Source organism: Lepidothrix coronata, unplaced genomic scaffold (genome assembly GCF_001604755.1).
Source record: "Lepidothrix coronata isolate B3197 unplaced genomic scaffold, Lepidothrix_coronata-1.0 Scaffold18, whole genome shotgun sequence".
Taxonomy (NCBI): Eukaryota; Metazoa; Chordata; class Aves; order Passeriformes; family Pipridae; genus Lepidothrix; species Lepidothrix coronata.
Window position 1 is genome coordinate 5031873 of NW_016690198.1, and position 18159 is coordinate 5050031.

Sequence of the window (18159 nt, forward strand, 5' to 3'; positions counted from 1 at the left end):
GGATAAAACGCATAACATGATAAGTTTTTTAGACCAATGGGGTAAATTTGGTAACTGGAGCCAATCAAAGAGGTTATCGAGGCCTCCACCTTTTTCCTGGCGAATTTCTCCGACCAGACCTTTTAGCTGGTTTTTTTGGTGGATCGACTCGGCATGGTCGGAGAAATTCATACAACACATTCCCTCAAATTCTTGGCACCCGTGACTGTGTGCCAAGAGAAGGAAATCAATGGCCACTCAATTTTGTAAACTAACCTCTTTTAACTTTTGGGTGTCCTCCAGCAGGCCCTCAATCGCCCGAGTGGTAGCATTCGCTTCCTTAGTCAACCAGCAACCTAAGTGCGTCAGGAGAGAGAGGGCATGCGCGGTTCCTATCCCGGGGATAGGGAAGGACGCCCAAAAGTTTTTGACCCTTGACCAGATATGAATGTTAGAATCACAGTCCTCTGGGAAGGGTAGAGGTGTGGGCCAATACTGAGGTTTGCCAACATTCATATGTGGTGCAGGGAGAGAATTTTGGAGTCGAATCGGTTGGGGAGTGATCCTGGGCTCAGATAGGGGTTTTGGGACGGCGGGTTTGGATCCAGGAAATTGGAGGGGTGCACTCATCGCGAACGAGAGGGACCTTTTGACTCGATTTTTTGAAGAAACCAATTGATTTTCTAATTGAAACTTCGCCGGGTTAAAAAGGGCTAACTTTCCTACTGTGCAGGGACCCCCTTCCAGGTAGGCCCGAATGCCAGGCCACGCCCGATCCCCGCACAGCAAGAAATACCCTTTTGGGAGTCTCATATTTCTTGGTACATGCTCTGTTGGCACGGTGGTCGCCAACGAGCTGTTGCACCACGGCGAAGCAGTCCCTCTGTAGATGGGTTTATAGGGAGTTACATCGTGGGGTGTAAACAAAATTAGTTGAGTATATCTATGAAAAATAACGCAAGTTGTGGAGGGTAAAGAACCAAGAAGATCGATTTCCTGGAATGGGACGTCTACAAAAGTGAGTGCGGAGATGGTCTGCGCCAAGTTGGGGGAGTTGAGTGGTAGGGGTCCTTTGATCCGTGTTTGGGAAACAAACGCGTTCCATTCAGGTGGAGTGATGGGGATCCCTACCAGGCACGTCCTAAATGGACTGCCTGCGCTGGTCAAGGCCAGGCACAAGGTGTCCGTACCAGTAGCCTTGGCCAGCGTTACCCACAAATTTTCCGCTGGTTGACTCATCCACTCTCTTAATGGTGTCGCGCTGGTCCGAGGGATGAGTCCGACCGTGAGGATCAGGAGGAGATGGTGAGATGGCAGCATAGATGTCTTCTTCTGTGTTTTTCTTCTCTAGCTTTGAAAGATCTTGATTTGGCGAGCAGGGACCCACTTCGGTCCTTCAGAACCTGAAATACATGCGTAGCCCTTCCCCCAGGTGATCAAGGGGAAAGGGCAGCGATGGAGAAACTGTTCTAAAATGGCGATCTACAGGACTTTTGTTTAAGTGAGTGTCTGATTCCTCCATCATATTTAAAAAATTTAAAACATACATTACTTTCTCTAATCTTTCTTGGGGAGACAGGCCAATACTCCCCCCTTTTTGTTTTTTAAGTAGATTTTTGACATTTTGGTGGGCACGCTCCACTATACCCTGTCCTGTGGGATTGTGAGGGATGCCAGTGGTATGTTGTATCCCCCATTGTTCAAAAAACTTCTTCGTGTCTGCAGACACATAGGAGGGTCCATTGTCCGTTTTCACTTGTTTGGGGACACCCATCCTTGCGAATGCAGACAGGAAGTGTTTTTTGACATGGCTACTTCTTTCTCCAGGATGCGCGGTGGCCACAATCATTTTGGAGAATGTGTCAATGGACACATGTACATATTTTAGCTTGCCAAATTCAACCACATGAGTGACATCTGATTGCCAATTTTCTAAGGGTGATAAACCCCTCGGGTTTGTTCCCTCAGGAACAACAGGTGAAAATGTTTGGCAATCAGAGCACGCTTTTAGAATTTCTTTTGCTTGGGATAATTTTAGGCCAAATTGTTTTTGCAGTGACCGCGCATTCTGGTGGAAGAATTCATGTGAAAGTTTCGCCTGTCGGTATAAGTTAGGGGTTACAGCCATACCTGCCAGATGGTCGGCAACTTGATTTCCCTCCACCACAGGACCGGGTAAAGCGGTGTGTGACCTGGTGTGGACAACGTAATATTCGAATTCTCTTTTTTCTATAAGAAACAATAATTTGGTTAACAGTCTGAATAAATTTTCGTTTGCCACTTCTTTCAAATGTGAATTTTCAATTCTCTTGACCACACCAACGACATAGGCCAAATCTGAAACTATGTTAATCGACTCACCACAGAAAATTTCAAAGGCTCGCACAACTGCTGAAAGCTCTACTATTTGGGGAGAACCCTGTACTTTATGAATATCTTGGTGCCAATCATCTTTTTCTTTCCAAACTACAACTGCATTACCTGTTCTCCCCGAGCCATCGGTGAAAACTGTCTTTGCATTTTGAATAGGTATTTCTGATTGCATAATTTTTAATTTCACTGGAATTTGGACTAGTCTTTGTATAAACGGACACGCCGGGAGGTGTAACCTAATCTCTCCCGGGTAGCCCCCGATGGCAATTTGAAAATCAATAGAGCTTTGCAGCAGTTGATCTAGATGTTCAGAGGTCAGGGGGAGATAGATGGAATTTGGCTCTTCCCCACTGAGCTCTAAACACCTAGTGCGACCTTTGGATATTATTTTGCCAATCATTTCTACTATTGTGGTGATAGTTTTGCCAAATTGATGGGGGAGGAACATCCACTCCCATAAACAAAAGTCTTTGTAGTCGCTCATAAATTGGCCCAGGAGGGCCAAAGGTTGACGTTGTTCTCGAAGTACCACTAGGGAGGATGGCAGTCCCTCCATCCTCCTAAATGCTTGTCTCTGCGATAACTTTTTTTCGACAATGGTAAGGGCCCTCACTGCTTCTGATGTTAAAACCCTGGGAGAGGACAGGTCAGCATCTCCTTTTAGCAGCTCAAAAAGGGGGTGCAGATCTCCGGTTGTGATCCCCAGCACAGGTCTGATCCAATTAATAGCTCCTAGTAGCTTCTGGAGGTCATTCAAAGTGTGGACTCTTCGGTCAATTTCAATCATCTGAGGCTTTATAGCCTTTTTTGTAATTTGGAGTCCTAAATACCTCCAAGGTGCTTCCCTTTGTACTTTCTCAGGGGATATCGCCAATCCTTTTTCTTTTAGAGCCAAAATTGTTGAATTTAGAGTCTCGTCTACTGCCAATTGAGATTTGGCGCAGATCAACACATCATCCATGTAATGAAAGATGATTGACTGCGGGTACTTCTGTCGAATGGGTCTCAACACTTCTACCACGAACATCTGGCAGAGCGTTGGGGAATTTTTCATCCCCTGGGGAAGCACTCGCCACTGGAACCTGCGGTGGGGTTCACAAGCGTTGATTGCAGGGACTGAAAAAGCAAATCTGACCGAATCAGCTGGATTGAGAAAGATATGAAAAAAACAGCCCTTAATATCAATGACCACTAGGGGCCATTCAGCAGGGAGCATGGATGGTGAAGGCATTCCCTACTGGAGGACTCCCATTGGTTCAAGGACTTCATTGATTTTTCGCAGGTCCTGAAGAAATCTCCAGGAACCTGAGGATTTTTGTATGACAAACACTGGAGTGTTCCAGGGACTGATGGAAGACTCCAGGTGTCCTTTTGCCAATTCTTGATTCACTAATTCGTTTAAAATTTGCAGCTTTTTGTACGGTAGGGGCCACTGATCAACCCAGACTGGCGTTTCTGTTTTCCAGCTCAGTCTGGGGAGCTGCAGTACTTCAGTGACCCCTCCTAAAAATTTTCACCTGGAGACAGGGTTCCCAAAACGAGCTCCCACTGCTCCATTGCGTCCCGTCCCCAAAGTGTAACTGGTATATTTAATACATACAGTTGCAGAGTCGCTGGTCTGCCCTCTGGCCCATAGATGGTGAGTACCTCTCTGCTCCTGACAGGGTATTGGGTTCCCCCCACACCACTGACTTGAACATATGCTGTTTGGGCTGGCCACCCATGCGGCCAGTCCTTGGAGGCTATGATTGTAACGTCCGCCCCCGTGTCGAGGAGTCCCTCCACCTTGACTCGCTGTGGTTTCCTAGGCTGTGAGAAATAGATGAAACAAGTTAGGAGAGGGCGAGAGGTTTTAACGGTTGTGGTCCAGAGGACCTCCCTCTGTATCTTTTGCCTCTGCTCCTCATCCGTGGACATCACGCACAGCAAGTCTTCAGTGGAGATCATCTTCGCCACGGGGAAGCGGTCCTCCAGCTGCACAGGGGGAAGATGAACAATTAGGCAAATCGCAATGTTGGAATGCGTCAACCCCGTCAGGAGAGTAGGCACTACTACAATGCCCTTACCAACTGCCGAAAAATGAGATGTTACCAGGTATGTCAAGTCCGGGTCGACCGGGGCCGATGGTGTGACCCTGGCCAATTGCTCATAGGAGCTGAGATGGGTGGAAGGGTGCATAACATTAAGGATGATCCAATTTAAGGGTTTACACTGCTCCCTGGTAGGAACAGGGTCTGCCAGAGGTAGCTGGATTACGGGGTAGCTGGGCGCGGTGGTTGGTGCAGGATGGAGCGCAAGTGGGGGGCAACTTGTGTCATCGCGCTCCCCTGAGCGCTCAGCTCCCCGTTTCCCGACAGCTCACATGAACACCGCCTTAAGTCTGGCAAAGATGAAAAAGTGACCCGTTTCTGAAGTTTTGGTGACCTTTTGGGGGAAAGGGGTTCGCCATTGACATTGGTCACCGAGCGACAGCTTGCGGTCCAATGGCGTCCCTTTCCGCACCTGCGACAAAGAGTCTTAGGTAAGTTTGGCTCTGATGTAAATTTAGGACAGTGTTTACGAAAGTGCCCTTTCTCACCGCATTCGAAACAATGTTGGGGACCTGTAAAGGCAGTGGCCATTAGACGTGCTTTATGGGCGTTGGATCCAACGTTTTTACACGCTTCAATCATTTCCAGCAGAGTGGGATCTTTCAACATTTTAAAAACTCTCTGGCAGTCCTCATTTGCTTTTTCTATTACCAATTTATTAAACAAAATTTCTTGACTTTCTTTCTGGTGAACCTGCCGAGCAATTGCTTCTTTGAGCCTAGTTATGAAATCAACAAATGGTTTTTTATGCCCTGATTGATTATAGTGAAAGAGGGCGTTTGCACATAGGCATCAGCCACTCTTTTCACCGCTTCTAACGCCAATTCCTTTGTGGCATTTAACAATTTGGGGTCAAGATGTATCTGATCCCCTCTGCTGGAATAATTTCCTTCCCCATAAAGCATATCCACAGCTTGCCTAACAGAAATCCCCCTTCTCTCCATCTTCTCGTTTACAAATGTCACAATCCGTTTCTTCCATTCAGCCTCAAACACAGAGGCTTGAACGGTAGTAAACAACCCCCCAATAACCGCCCAGATGTCATAGGGTATGAGGGTGTATGCTAAGAAAAAGGACTCCAACAGGCCGATAGCGAAAGGAGCCCCCAACCCATATTCTACAATTGCCTTTTTTATGTCCTTTAGCATAGGATAGGAAACCGGCCGCCATTCAGGAGCCTTTCCCTCCTCGAAATATACTGGAAAAGCTTTTAAAAACTCGATATCCTTTGCGCGCGCGGCCTCCTCCCTGAAGGCTTCCCAGATATCTGGAACGGAGGGTTGCCTTTCAGGGGAGCGCGGCGCCCAATCATAGTCCGAATCTGATTCGCGGCGAGCGGGGTAGGCCTTGGTGGTATGCGGCCTATGGGCGCGGCCATTTTGACGGAAGGAGGATTTGGCCTTTGCCCTTGCCCCACCCACTACTTCCTGTCCCTTCCTGATGGGTGACACATCGGGGGAGGAGACGGGACTGGCGGAAGTAGGCGTCGTTGGAGGCGTATCAGGGGAGGGACTTCTTGCGCCACGTGTGGGTGGAGAGGGAGGCGGTCCGAGGGGTGGAGCTACGGGGGCCCGCCTTCTCTTTTCCCGCGCCGATCTTTCGCGCGCTTCACCCTCCTGCCTTTTTTCTGGGCGATCCCGGGGTCCCTCCTCCTCGACGCCATTTTGCGTTCGCCGCGATCTCCTCTTCCGCGCCCTCCTGCCATCTTGGGATTCACTGCCCGTCTCCCGCCCGCCATTTTGTGTGCCTTTACTGTCAGTGTCCCGCTCGGTGTGTTCTGCCTTGTCTGTAGGGAGGCTGATGTTCTTGTTCATCATTTGGTGCTGTAGCACCATCAGAACAAGCCTCCATGCTATAAGAGCTTGTTTGGCAATTCTGTCGCCCCTGTCACTGTCTCGCCAAAGGCTATAGCCCAAGGCTTGCCACTTTTCCAATCCAAGGTCATCCATTATTGTACAGCCCTGGCGGTCTAACCACCTGGCGAGCGCTTTGGCTGATTTCTTGTCGAGCAGATGACCATGCTTGATGACAAAATCCTTAAGGCGACGGTACACAAACTTCTGGGAGGTGGAGAGGGTTAGACCCATGATGTTAATCGAGTCACTCAACACCCTCTCAGATGTTATTCCTCCCTTTTAAACTTTCTGTTACAGGGGTGACGTGTAGGGTGAGGGTAGTGGGAATGTCCCCTGCAGCTCACCTTATTCGGCGTGCGACCCGTGCGACTGAAGGAGTCCACAGTCGTCTGCTTTGCAGGGGAGGGCCGGCGGAGCGATCTCCCCTCTTGGAGATGCTTGAGCCCAGCTGGTGACACAGGAGTTCTCCTGATTCAGGAGACCTCCACTGTGCCCCACGTTGGGCGCCACTTGCCACGACCCGCGGGGAAAAGGAATGGGGTCGGGCACTGCAAAGAAGGGTTCTTCACACAGTGGAGGTCGAGGAGCAATGCCAAACTTTATTGAGGGAGCAACCACTTATATAGGGTAGGTTTAAGGGTGGAGTTTGGGCTAGGGAGGAGCATAGGACTGACAACTCAGGAAAGAAGGTGATTGGATAACTGGGTAAGGAGGGGAAGAGTTTGGGAATAACTAGGGGAATGGACCAATAACAGCTACCTCTGCACTGCACCAAACACCAACCAATGGCAGGCAGAGGAGCGGGAAAACAGGGAAAAAGCGGGAAAACTATGAGGGGAAGAGGGAGACAATATGGAGGGTGATTTTAAAAACAACAACTAGGGATATATATAACAGTACAACAACACAATAATGAACTGGGGAGAACTGGGGCAAAACTGTCACGTCCATGGGGTGTCACATCCGGTATAAAAGAGTCCAGTTCTGTATACAAGTGTCCATTCATGGGTTGTAGATTTTCCTCCATGCTTCATATCTTTGCCATTCTGCTTCATCTCTTCCAACAACAAAATATAATGACTCTAATGAATTTGCACAGGACTGATAATGGACTGAAGAAACATTTCTCTTCAAACCTTCTCTGGGGTTCCTGGCCCCTTATTTCTGCTCCCCCAGAAGACCTTGGGCAGGCAGTACTTTTCATATCCCCTCTTGGGAGTGCAGAGCCTGACTCTAGCCAGACTGGAGTATCCAGACCTGGATACTGAAATTAAAGACTTAATAAAAGCACTGGTTTTGTAATACATTGAGATGTCCCTCATAATATAGCTCAAACAACTCCTCAGTGATCTGCAGGTAGTAATTACTTGTGTCTTTCCCTCCCACCAGAGATAATGACTTACATATTTTTTACTAGCACCACTTTATGCTCTGGTAGTGCCAATCACCATTCTTTTTCAAGTGCTCTAATTATCATGGTTCCATTAACTCAGAATAATTATTCATGTTCTGCATTTATCTTGAAATTACTGCTGGTTTGTATATGAGGTAACAAAATATACTTGGACGAATTTCTGGTTTTTACTACAGATACTGGTTGGCTAATGTAACATTCCTAGTAACCTTAGTTATCAAATGATGGTTAATTTCTTATTTCAATCCTTTGCATTTATTTGTTTCAGCATAGGTGGACTTGTGGAATTATTGCACTGTTTTGCTTACTGAAATTCTTTCTCAGAAGGAGTAGTGTCCTATGTTACACGCAACAAATAAAATCTTATTGTTAGGGAAAACTCATCTATGAATTTTAGCAATTATAACTACCTTTTGCAACAGACCTTCAATAAAGATTGAAAGCTCTTCTGAGAAATAAAATGATGCTATGCATACACTGTGTCAACACAGTTGTTTCAATAGTCCCCTCTGTTCCTGGCTGTGAATTGGTGTTTGAAGCCCATACTGTGTTTCCAGACATGCTGTGCATGCATTTCAGTCTCCTTGTCTCCCTGTCAGTAACTGTCTTTCTAAGAGCAGCTTTGCTATGCCACTCTTTCCTGCTTGTAATCAGTGATTTTAGCGGATGCAGAAGTTGTTCTGTTTGGTTTCTTCTTCATAATAGTAGTATGAAACTTCTAATGCTTCTTGATTGGATTTTTAGCATTTAAGTGGGTTTTTTGAGGTTATTTTGGAGCAAGATAAACATTGTGTCAGGAGCTGAAGTCGCCATGGTAGTACAAAACACACTTCGAGAAACATCAGTTTAGAACTTCTCAGTTGACAATTCTGTAATGTAATTAGCAGTTAGCTTAATTTTGCTGATATAAAGATGGGCATAGATGTCATCAGTAATTAATAAACTCACTGCTGTAAATAATGCTTGGCTTGCTCATCGCAAACACTGTATCATCACTCATTAACTCCAAGCAACAATATTCAACACCTTTGAACAGTCTACTTTTTGCTTTTTTTTGTTGGTCATGAAGGAATATGCACATATATACACAGTTCGAAATTCTAATTTGATTCACTAGTAACAAGCACTGTTATGTAGACTGGAATTAATTAAACAGCACATTAACTTTGTGCACATCCTGCATCTTGAAATCGCTGATTCCTTCTTTGATGCTTCTAATATGAAGAAGTGGCCTTCAAATATATATAAAGAGTCCTGATAATCTCAGATGGCAATTTCTAGGTTGCCAATTAAAACTCATTCTGGTTCATCTGTTCAAGGCATGGGGAAGGAGCAGGAGAGGAGGAGGGTGAGAGGAGGAGGCTCTACCAAAAATTGAGGCTGAAGTTTAGTTGTTTCAGGCAGAGATCTATTGTCTACATGAAATTAAGTGCCTCTGCTGTGGTCCTCTCACAGTTTCATGATGTATGGAAAGCATCAAATACATTGCTTAAACTTTTGAGATCCATATGGTAAAAAACACCATAAAGGTAGACATAGATCTTTCAAATGAACACACATCTCAGTGCCTTCTGTGTAACCACTTCTTCACATTTAAATAAGGATGGAAAATATGTTGCTTGTGCAGAAATGTTGTTTATGTCTTATGTAATTGGAATATCAATATTGCTTTCATGGTATTCTTTATGGCCAATAATGAACACAATGTTCATAAAAAAAACCCCTACCTACAGACACAATACTACCTGTTGTTACCCACCAAAAACCTGTGAAGGCAATGCTCTGTAATCCAAAATGAGGGGAAAGCCAGACACTCTAGATAGCCTGTCTAATTAGTGCAGTAAGTGGTTAAGCACAGAAGGACTGGTCAGCAGTATAAATCTTTAGTATAGATGGAAGGGCTTAGCAATATTATTTAGATACAGGTACAACTGAAGTTTTAAAGGATCATCAAATCCTGTGTGTCTCTCTGTAGTCTGAGTGTAATTGGTTTCATTGATTGCCAGTACTATTACAAAATAAGTGGAGGGATGCTAATCGATTGTTTCACAGAACCAGAAGAGTAGGCTCTGATAGAAAGTTCTTTGGAAGTTTTTGTTTAATTAAAAATTTAGTGAGATTGGAAGGAGAAAGAAATCATCATCAGTGCTGTAGGGTGCTTCTTACAGATTCATAGGTGATGATTAACTCCATTCTGGCAATACAGCCACATGGAAAGCTTTCCTTGGGAGGCTCAAATGTTAGTATGTTCCTCCAGCACACCTCTATGTGATGATGATAAATTTAATTTTCATTCATACACTGCAAGATAAAAGTTCAAAAATAAAAAAGTGGCAGATGCATACCTCTTAACTTGAAGTGATTAAACCCACAATATTATTTTTCTAGGCTAAAGTTACTGCTGGTTAGAGAAGATATTTTAGACCCTGAATTTTCTGCAGTATTTGGTTTCAGAGGATCTTAAAAAGGAGCAATGTCTAGGGGTTTTTTTAGTGATTCTTTTTAAAAAGCTCTTGCATGGGGATTCCAGTTTCGATTACGTACTAATACTTTCCTTGGACAGTACTTGCCAAGTACTTATCTTCCTTCTGGTATTGTTTATGTAACCTCCATTTTCTCAACTTTTATACTCATCAGAATAATGAACAAATTCGGTACATGGAAGCTACCTGACTTGCTCATAGCCATGTAACTGATGAGTGGAACAGGTTCTTTAAGTTTACAAAATTCTGCTCTACTGTGCAAAGAACTGGGAGTTTGTTTTCTCTTTCAATTTCCCATTTCCTCAGGAGAGTTAGTCTAATGATACTGAAACCAGAATTGTGTAAGAATTCCAGTCTTTTTAAGACTAAAAGTATGTAATAACTTCTATAAAACTGGGTCTAGAATATCTGAAAATATCAGGAATTCTTGGACCGGAATTTTTTTCTAATAATGGAAAAATAAGCTTTGGTTCCAATGCTGTATTTATTCATTCATTACTCTGGTGTTCTTGCTACATTAGTAATAATCTCTTGAATATTTAAAATATTTCCCCAATACGCTGATGACAGTGCCCTGTATAAATGTCTCTTTAAAGTCGCAAATAGATATCTGTCACAGAAGAACTAATTTACAAAAGAATCTTTGGCAGCAGAATGAGTGAAATCTGAGGGAAAGAGCTACAAATCATTAATAACACAAGTATGTCCAATCTCCTCTAAGAGCTTAAATGGAAGTTCTCTTGTTAGGCAAGAATGTAGTGTTTATTTAGCAAAGGAAAAGATGATACCTACCTTGTTGGAAAGACTAATTTTTTAACAATTCAAGGATAATTTAAATAATAGATTGACATGCAAAAATCTACATGTATTAGTGAAGATGACTGTTTTGTCTTAGCGCTAAAGAGCTGCAAGATTTCTTCCTCATGTATATATAATTTTTGGATTGTACTCTCTCAAGTGGTATCATAGGTGCCACGTGTGGATGATAATGAAAATTTTGTCGGTTTATCACTGAAGCAGTCATTATTATTATTATTATTCAGTTTTACAACAGTTAAAATGGTGCACTGAGATGTGCACTTTATGCAAATTTTACCAGGATTTTAGCAAGTCCTTCTGTATACCAGCAGAAAATTTAATATGTCTCACTCTTCCCTGGACTTCAGTGAACAGTAGTAGTGCACTGACACCATACGCATTCACCCAAAGCAAATAAAATTTAGGTAATCTGATCAAACTGGAGCTGGCATATTGATGAACTCAGAAAAATTTCCTGTTAGATCTAGGTGAAATTTGAGTTGCCACAGGTTACATGCTTTGTGATCAGAGGGAAGATTTTTACTTTTAGTGTCCTTTACAAAGGCTGTGACATTTCTGTTTTGTCTTCTTAGGCATCTGTTTTTTTCTAACTGAGTGCATGTATGAGAGAAATCTGCTGACCAGTCTGTAATTTTATTACACTAAGCTGAGAACAGTAGAAGCTGCACTGGGGAATGACTAATCTTGCCCTGAAAACAAACAAACAAACATGTAACCTTATGCTTTTCCAAATATCTTTTGTTAACAGCAGCACTCCTTTCTGTTGCAGAATTAAGAATGTCTTACTAAACCCATGATGTATGAAAAACCACAGTGTCTTAATCTCCAGAATGGGCCTGGGTTTTTGCTTCCCTTTTATGTCCTAACTGGGAGAACTTGAGATATACCCCTGTTATTCCTAGGGTGAACACTGCAAATCATGTGATCAGATGCTTTACCTGTCCCAAGGTATCCCAATAAGTTCTGAAGGTATCTTGCCAACATTTTGTAGTGATATTTATTCCTTGTGATAAGGGAGAATAATGCTGCACTTTTTTGTCCTGATGAGATGCCTCCAGAGTAAAATCCAGGTTGGAGATTCTCAGACTTATGAAACTGCAAGGAACCTTTTAAATCATTGCTTTTGTCATTGATGTATTTTGATAGAAGGCTTCTCTCATCATGATAAAAGTCAATGATTAAGAAATATGTTGATGACTTTAAAGTCATTGGAAGTTCATGGCTGTCAGAGGACTGTATCAAGACAGCATTTTACATTAAGAAGGAGAGAAAGATCTAAATTTGAATTAAATTACAAAACCCCAAGAGTAAACTAGAAGAGGATATAACAATGTGAGCTGTTGTGAGATGGTATTTAGTTGCTAGGTGCAGCCACATCAAGTTGATGTTATCTGTACAGTGCTGTTCTTCTAACATGACAATTATTAATATTCCCTGATTCCAGTAACAACAATTTAATTGACTTATGTATTGAGCAAATGGAAACAATCAAATTGAAACTGTTGTGATGCTTTATAGTAACAAAATCTGTGCTATTATCATCCTGTTTTTCTATACTCCCATTTACTAAAAGCACTACTGTTCCCATAGCTGACCGTATCAGAGGATAGAGAAACAGTTACATTCTGCCATATCTTTGATTCAAAGTGAAGTATAGAATATTACTTTTATGTTAACTGTTAAATTGCTTGAATCATCATTGCTTGAAAGAAAAGGTGCTTATCCGAAGGAGTAAGAAACCATGAAATTTATGTGCTCTCTCAAAATGCTTTTCTCCTTCATATTTGAAATATTTCCACTAGGGTATTGTATTTTTCATTTGAAGTATTGCTCAAGCTGAACCTGGCTGGTCATGATGAACTTTTCTGTAGTAGACATGGTCAGATTTGTTCTACTGTGTGTCACAGACCGGGTGGTATGATTAAATTATACCTGTCAGAGCTCCTAAGAGCTAAGGGAAAAATCTCCTGGTTTTGATTTTGGAAAATGTATATGATTCATAACTGCTGTGAAAATCAAGAAGCCATGAAGGCGGCCTTGAAGTCTTTAGATGACAGGCGTATTTTTATTGCAGTATTATGCATGCTTCTCTACTCTATCATTTAAAACCCTTTGTGTAATAGATTTTCTATATTCAATGCAGGATTTTTTAAAAACATGAGGTTGTATAAAATAGTGATCTTTATGAATGAATCATATTCAAATGCAGAGAGGTGTTCCCAGTGTTTCTGTTTGGTTAAAAATTCGGAAGCCACTAGAAATGTTTTTTTAACATATTGATCTGGATTATCAATAATTTTTTAGTGACTCTTTTTCAGCATTTATTAATGTTTTTGCATACTTTTAATATGAATAAAATCATAGAATAATTTAGGTTGGAGGAGAACTTTTAAATCAGCAAGTTCAGCTGTACACTTACAACTGCCAAGTGCACTAGAATTTGCCTTTAAGTGACACATCTAAACAACTTTTAAATACCTCCAGGGATGATGCCTCAACCACTTCCCTGGGCAGCCTGTTCCAGGGCTTGACAGTGCTTTTGGTGAAGAAGTTTTCCCAAATAGCCAATCTAAACCTTCCCTGGTGACACTTGAGGAAGTTTCCTCTTGTAATATCACTTGTTACCTGGGAGAAGAGTTGTAACAACCTCATTACAACTTCCTTTGAGATAGTTGTATAGAGAGCACAGAGAGACTTGTGCTACAGACCCTTCACCAGCTCTGTTGCTTTTCTCTAGACACGCTCCAGCACCTCAAAGTCTTTCTTGTGGTGAGGGGCCCATGCAGGATTCAAAAATATAATATCTGCAGAGAGGGATTTGAGCAGTCTCTGCAAAAAGCCATGAACTATGAAAGCTGGGGAAAAGTCCTTTTCAATGACCTCATCACTGTAGATTCTTCCTGTCTTCTCCAGCAGGATTGAAGAGACTCCTTGCATGATGTTATCACACGTCCTGCCTGAGCAACAGAATCCACATCCTAATCTCATTAGACCTCTGCATAAAACCCATTGTGTTCCCCTCTTGCATGTGTATACTCTGTAACTCTTTGCATATGTATATCCAATACCAAATTCCCCCTGTAAATCCCCCCAGATAAAGTGGGTTTTTCCCTTTGATGTAAGTGCTAAGGGTCAAAGTTTGTAATTTAGGATTTCCCCTTCACCTCATCCCTGGAAAGCCCCCAGTTGTAATAGTATGAATACACAAACCCCCTGTTGAATATGTATATCCTAAACCCTTTATATATGAAGTTGTGAGTCCAATAAAGTATTCCAGTTTCTTGCCTCCAAACTGGGATTGTGATGGCTTTATCGACCTCCGAAGGCCCAGAACTGAATACACAATTCCAGGTGCGGCCTCACAAGTGGCAAGTACAGAGGGACAATCACCTCCCTAATCCTGCTGGCCACACTATTTCTAGTACAAACAAGGATGCCATTGGCCTTCCTGGCCAACCCTGAGCACACGGCTGGCTCATGTTCAGCCACTTGTCGACTAAATCTCCCAGGTCCTTTTCCTGCAGGGAACTTTCCAGCTACTCTTCCCCCAGCCTGTAGTGCTGCATGGGGTGGTTATGAACCAATGCAGAATCTGGCATTTCACCTTGTTGAACCTCATCCAATTGGCCTTGACCCATCAAACCAGCCACTCCAGATCCCTCTGCAGACCCTTCAACAGATGAATTCTTCTGCCTGTGTCATCTGAAAACTTCCTCAGGGGGCACTCAATTCTTTGTCCAGATCATTGATAAAGATATTAAACAGGACTAGCCCCAACAATAAGCCCTGGAGAACATCACTTATGACCATCTGCAAATTGGATGTAATTCCATTCACCAGCACTGTCTGGGCCCAGCCTTCCTGTTGTTTCTAACCCAGTGAAGAGTACATGTGTCCACAACATGGAAAGCCAGTTTCTCCAGGAGAATTCTGTGGAAAATGGTTTCTAAGTGTTTACTAAAGTCTAGGTACACTACATCCACAACCTTTCCTTCATCCACTAAGTGGGTCACTCTGTCATAGGAAGAGATTAGATTGGTCAATTCGCCAGACAGGAGGAGACTGAAATTTGAGTTAGGGAACTTGTAGAAAACCTCTTTGAAGTTTTAATGCAATTTGATACTGGGAGGGAGCCTTAGTAAGATTGGTGTTAGCTGCCCCAGACTTCCTTATGTCTTTTAATATCTTTCATTCAAAGCAACCTTTTCTTCTGCATTTTCTGATTGAATTACTTGGAATGCGGGAAGCCAAATTCAGTATTAGTGAGTAAAGCTTTGCAGACACTCCCGTAGGAACAGAGCAGTTTGGCAGAGGGATGTCCAGGGACTTCAGAGTGGCATGTGGGAGTTGGTGGGAAGCAGAGCTCAGAGTGGGCTGTGCAGCTTCTGCTGACCTCTATACTTCTGCTAGCACCTGTGGCAGCTCAGTTAAAGCTAACCTGGTGTCTGTTTGCCAAACCATGGTCACTACACGGGCTATGGTGGAGGCTTGTTCTCAAAACACAATGAAGCTTTTCTCTCTGGAGACAATGAGATTTACATGCATTAGCTGTGTGGTTTGTCTCTGCTCTCCCACTTGACTGTGGAAACTGCTGTTTTATCCATTCAGCATTAATGCATCTGGATCTGAAATACTAGCCATGTGTCTGTGAACTAACAACACAAGGCTTTAACCTGATAACTGGGCTGTACTTACTACTTGCTGCTTGGAGGACAGAATAGTGAATATGACATCTGGCAGTTGGGGATTTGTTCAGAGACCTGAAAACGGTGAAAAAATGGCTCAGTTTATATTATGCTATATGTATTATTTTTCATAGCATTTTAATTTTCCAATTTTTTTCTTAGTTATTTCCTTGATGTTAACCATTAAGGAAGAAGCCTTTGGTAGGACCATTCTACCGGGGGAAAATTCTTTCTGCTGGCCTCATAAATGTAAAGGTCTCTTTTGGTCTTCTGATCTTCAAACAGTGGAGAGAAAAATGTCACTTTTTTGGGGGAGCAGTAGGTGTAAAACATTACAGCAGCGCTGCTGCTGAAGTAAGTTGTAGAAACCTTGAACAGTATCAAGACAAATGGTTAACTATGACAATGTACTCTAGGAGATGTTGATATAATTGTCAAAACATTTGAGGTATGCCCAACAGACATAATGACTAGTTCACACTGGTCACATTGGTCTTTGAATATTGCTCAGATTAATGCAGTTTGGTGGAAATTTGTTTCCTCTAAATTAAAGAAATGATAGTACATTGAGTTCAGTGTAATTCTAGGTTGGAGGTACTTCATAATAACAAGTAGAATCTACTACTGTTGCTTTCTTGTAAGCCTAGATAACATCTTTTGATTTAGAAACAATTAGAAGTATTTCTAATTGTGGCGACAGCGGCAACAATATACAGAATATTTTCTAGTTGTTAATTGAATGCATTATCATCAAACTGTACTTACTCAGATAGCCAAAGATAGTTTAAGCAGCCTCTAAATTTATGACCAAATTGCTGCCCTGAGAATAAATACTGCTTGAAAACCTTGGCCCCTTTCACCTTAGTGAAGCAGAGCAGAGTGCTGGCAGCTGTAGTTAGTGCCACCCATGTTCTCCTCAGGACTGTCAGCTCCTCTAGACTTGCTTTTCCTGGATCGGTTTGCTGCCTATGTCTTTGTGATCTCACCTTGCTGCTTCCAGCTTAGTGCAACTAAACCTCATGACTAAATAATAGGTGTGGTTATACTATTAGGTCTTTCCCATGTGTGTCCTGTTGCTTTTGGTCTCAGGCTTGTGCTGCTTGGATCCAAAAATTCATGGGTATAGCAACAGCTACCCATGTCTGGGGATTGTGTGAAACCCAATATAAACCAAAATGAGTGATATTAGTGGCATCTCTTGTTTTCATGCTGAAATTTTTGATACGGTTGTTTACTTTCTCTTTCTGTCCTCCAAAATAGTTTTATCTCAAACTGTGTCTTCTTTGTTTGTTTGGGAGCAGGAGGTGTAGATACTTTAGAGTTCAGACCTTTGCTCTTAAAGTCAAATGCACATCATAAAAATTATTTAAATTAATTTGTGAAATTTCAAATGTTGTGAATTATCTACATTTATTTGAGCAGTCCTGTGCAACAGTTTATGTCATGAAATTAAGTAAAACATGCAGCAGTTTTGTCAATAGTATTTGTAGAACAACATAAATAGCTTCTAAGAAAGGAAATGCGAATAATGAAGTCATTTATCAACTATATTTAACTGAGATAAAATTAAATGCCTTTATTGAGGGATTGTAATTTAATATTTATCTATATTGTGCCTACCATAGTGAGGTCATACTTTTTGACAGTGTAAGCTTTAAACAGCAGTTAAACACAGGTTCTTGATTATAAAGGGTCTGTAAAAGCATGTAGGTAGATACAGTCATTTTGCTGCTCTGACTGACAAAAATACTCAAGAATTACCTGGACTGTGGTAATTGTTTACAAAACAAAAGCATGTGTTAAAGCACTTGAAGATTACAAAACACTTTAACATGGAATTTGAAGTGATATATGGGATAAACTAGCGTTTAAATGTTTCTAGATAATGAGATTTGCTCAACAACAATTTAAGTGCTTGGGGAAAAATCAGCAGGGATCCTTTAAATTTCTTAAAAATTTGCTTTTTACAATGGGATAGCAGTTTTTATACTTGTAGTTTTCTCTGTATTTTTTTTAATGAGTTGCACTTCAGTAGCCAATGATTTACATACAATGTGATAGATGAAGTAGAGTGATACGAAGAATGTGCAGGTACTCTAATCAGTTTGTGGAGGAAAGTCTGCCTACAACCTGCATGGCAGGTTTTACTTTATTTACAGCAGAGAGGTGGTGGTGCTTGTTTAGTTCTGTGCCCTTCATATCTTGCTCAATTTGTTCAGCCAAGCAGCAAAGCAGCATGTTTCAACCTGGAGGAAGGATCTGAGTGCAGAGGTGGAAACCAGATCCTTTCCTGATCCACCATTTTACCTTTTCTGGTATATGGAATGACTTATACAAGGTTCAGATAATACATCTTCTGCAAAAGCTTGGGGTTTTACACCTCTCCCTGAGCACTCTTACACAGTTGCAGAGGCTGTAGAAGGCATTCTGTGGCAGATGGCAACTGGGCCAGCTGCTGCA

At 42.2% G+C, this 18159-nt stretch overlaps 1 protein-coding gene across 1 annotated transcript; it reads right to left on the reverse strand.

Moving 5' to 3' along the window:
* Positions 1-1375: 1375 nt before the first annotated feature.
* LOC108493614 (endogenous retrovirus group K member 18 Pol protein-like) lies at positions 1376-4530 on the reverse strand. The gene is given in 2 exon segments (XM_017807219.1): positions 1376-3863; positions 3953-4530. Coding segments are annotated over 2 exon segments (3066 nt in total).
* Positions 4531-18159: the final 13629 nt, after the last annotated feature.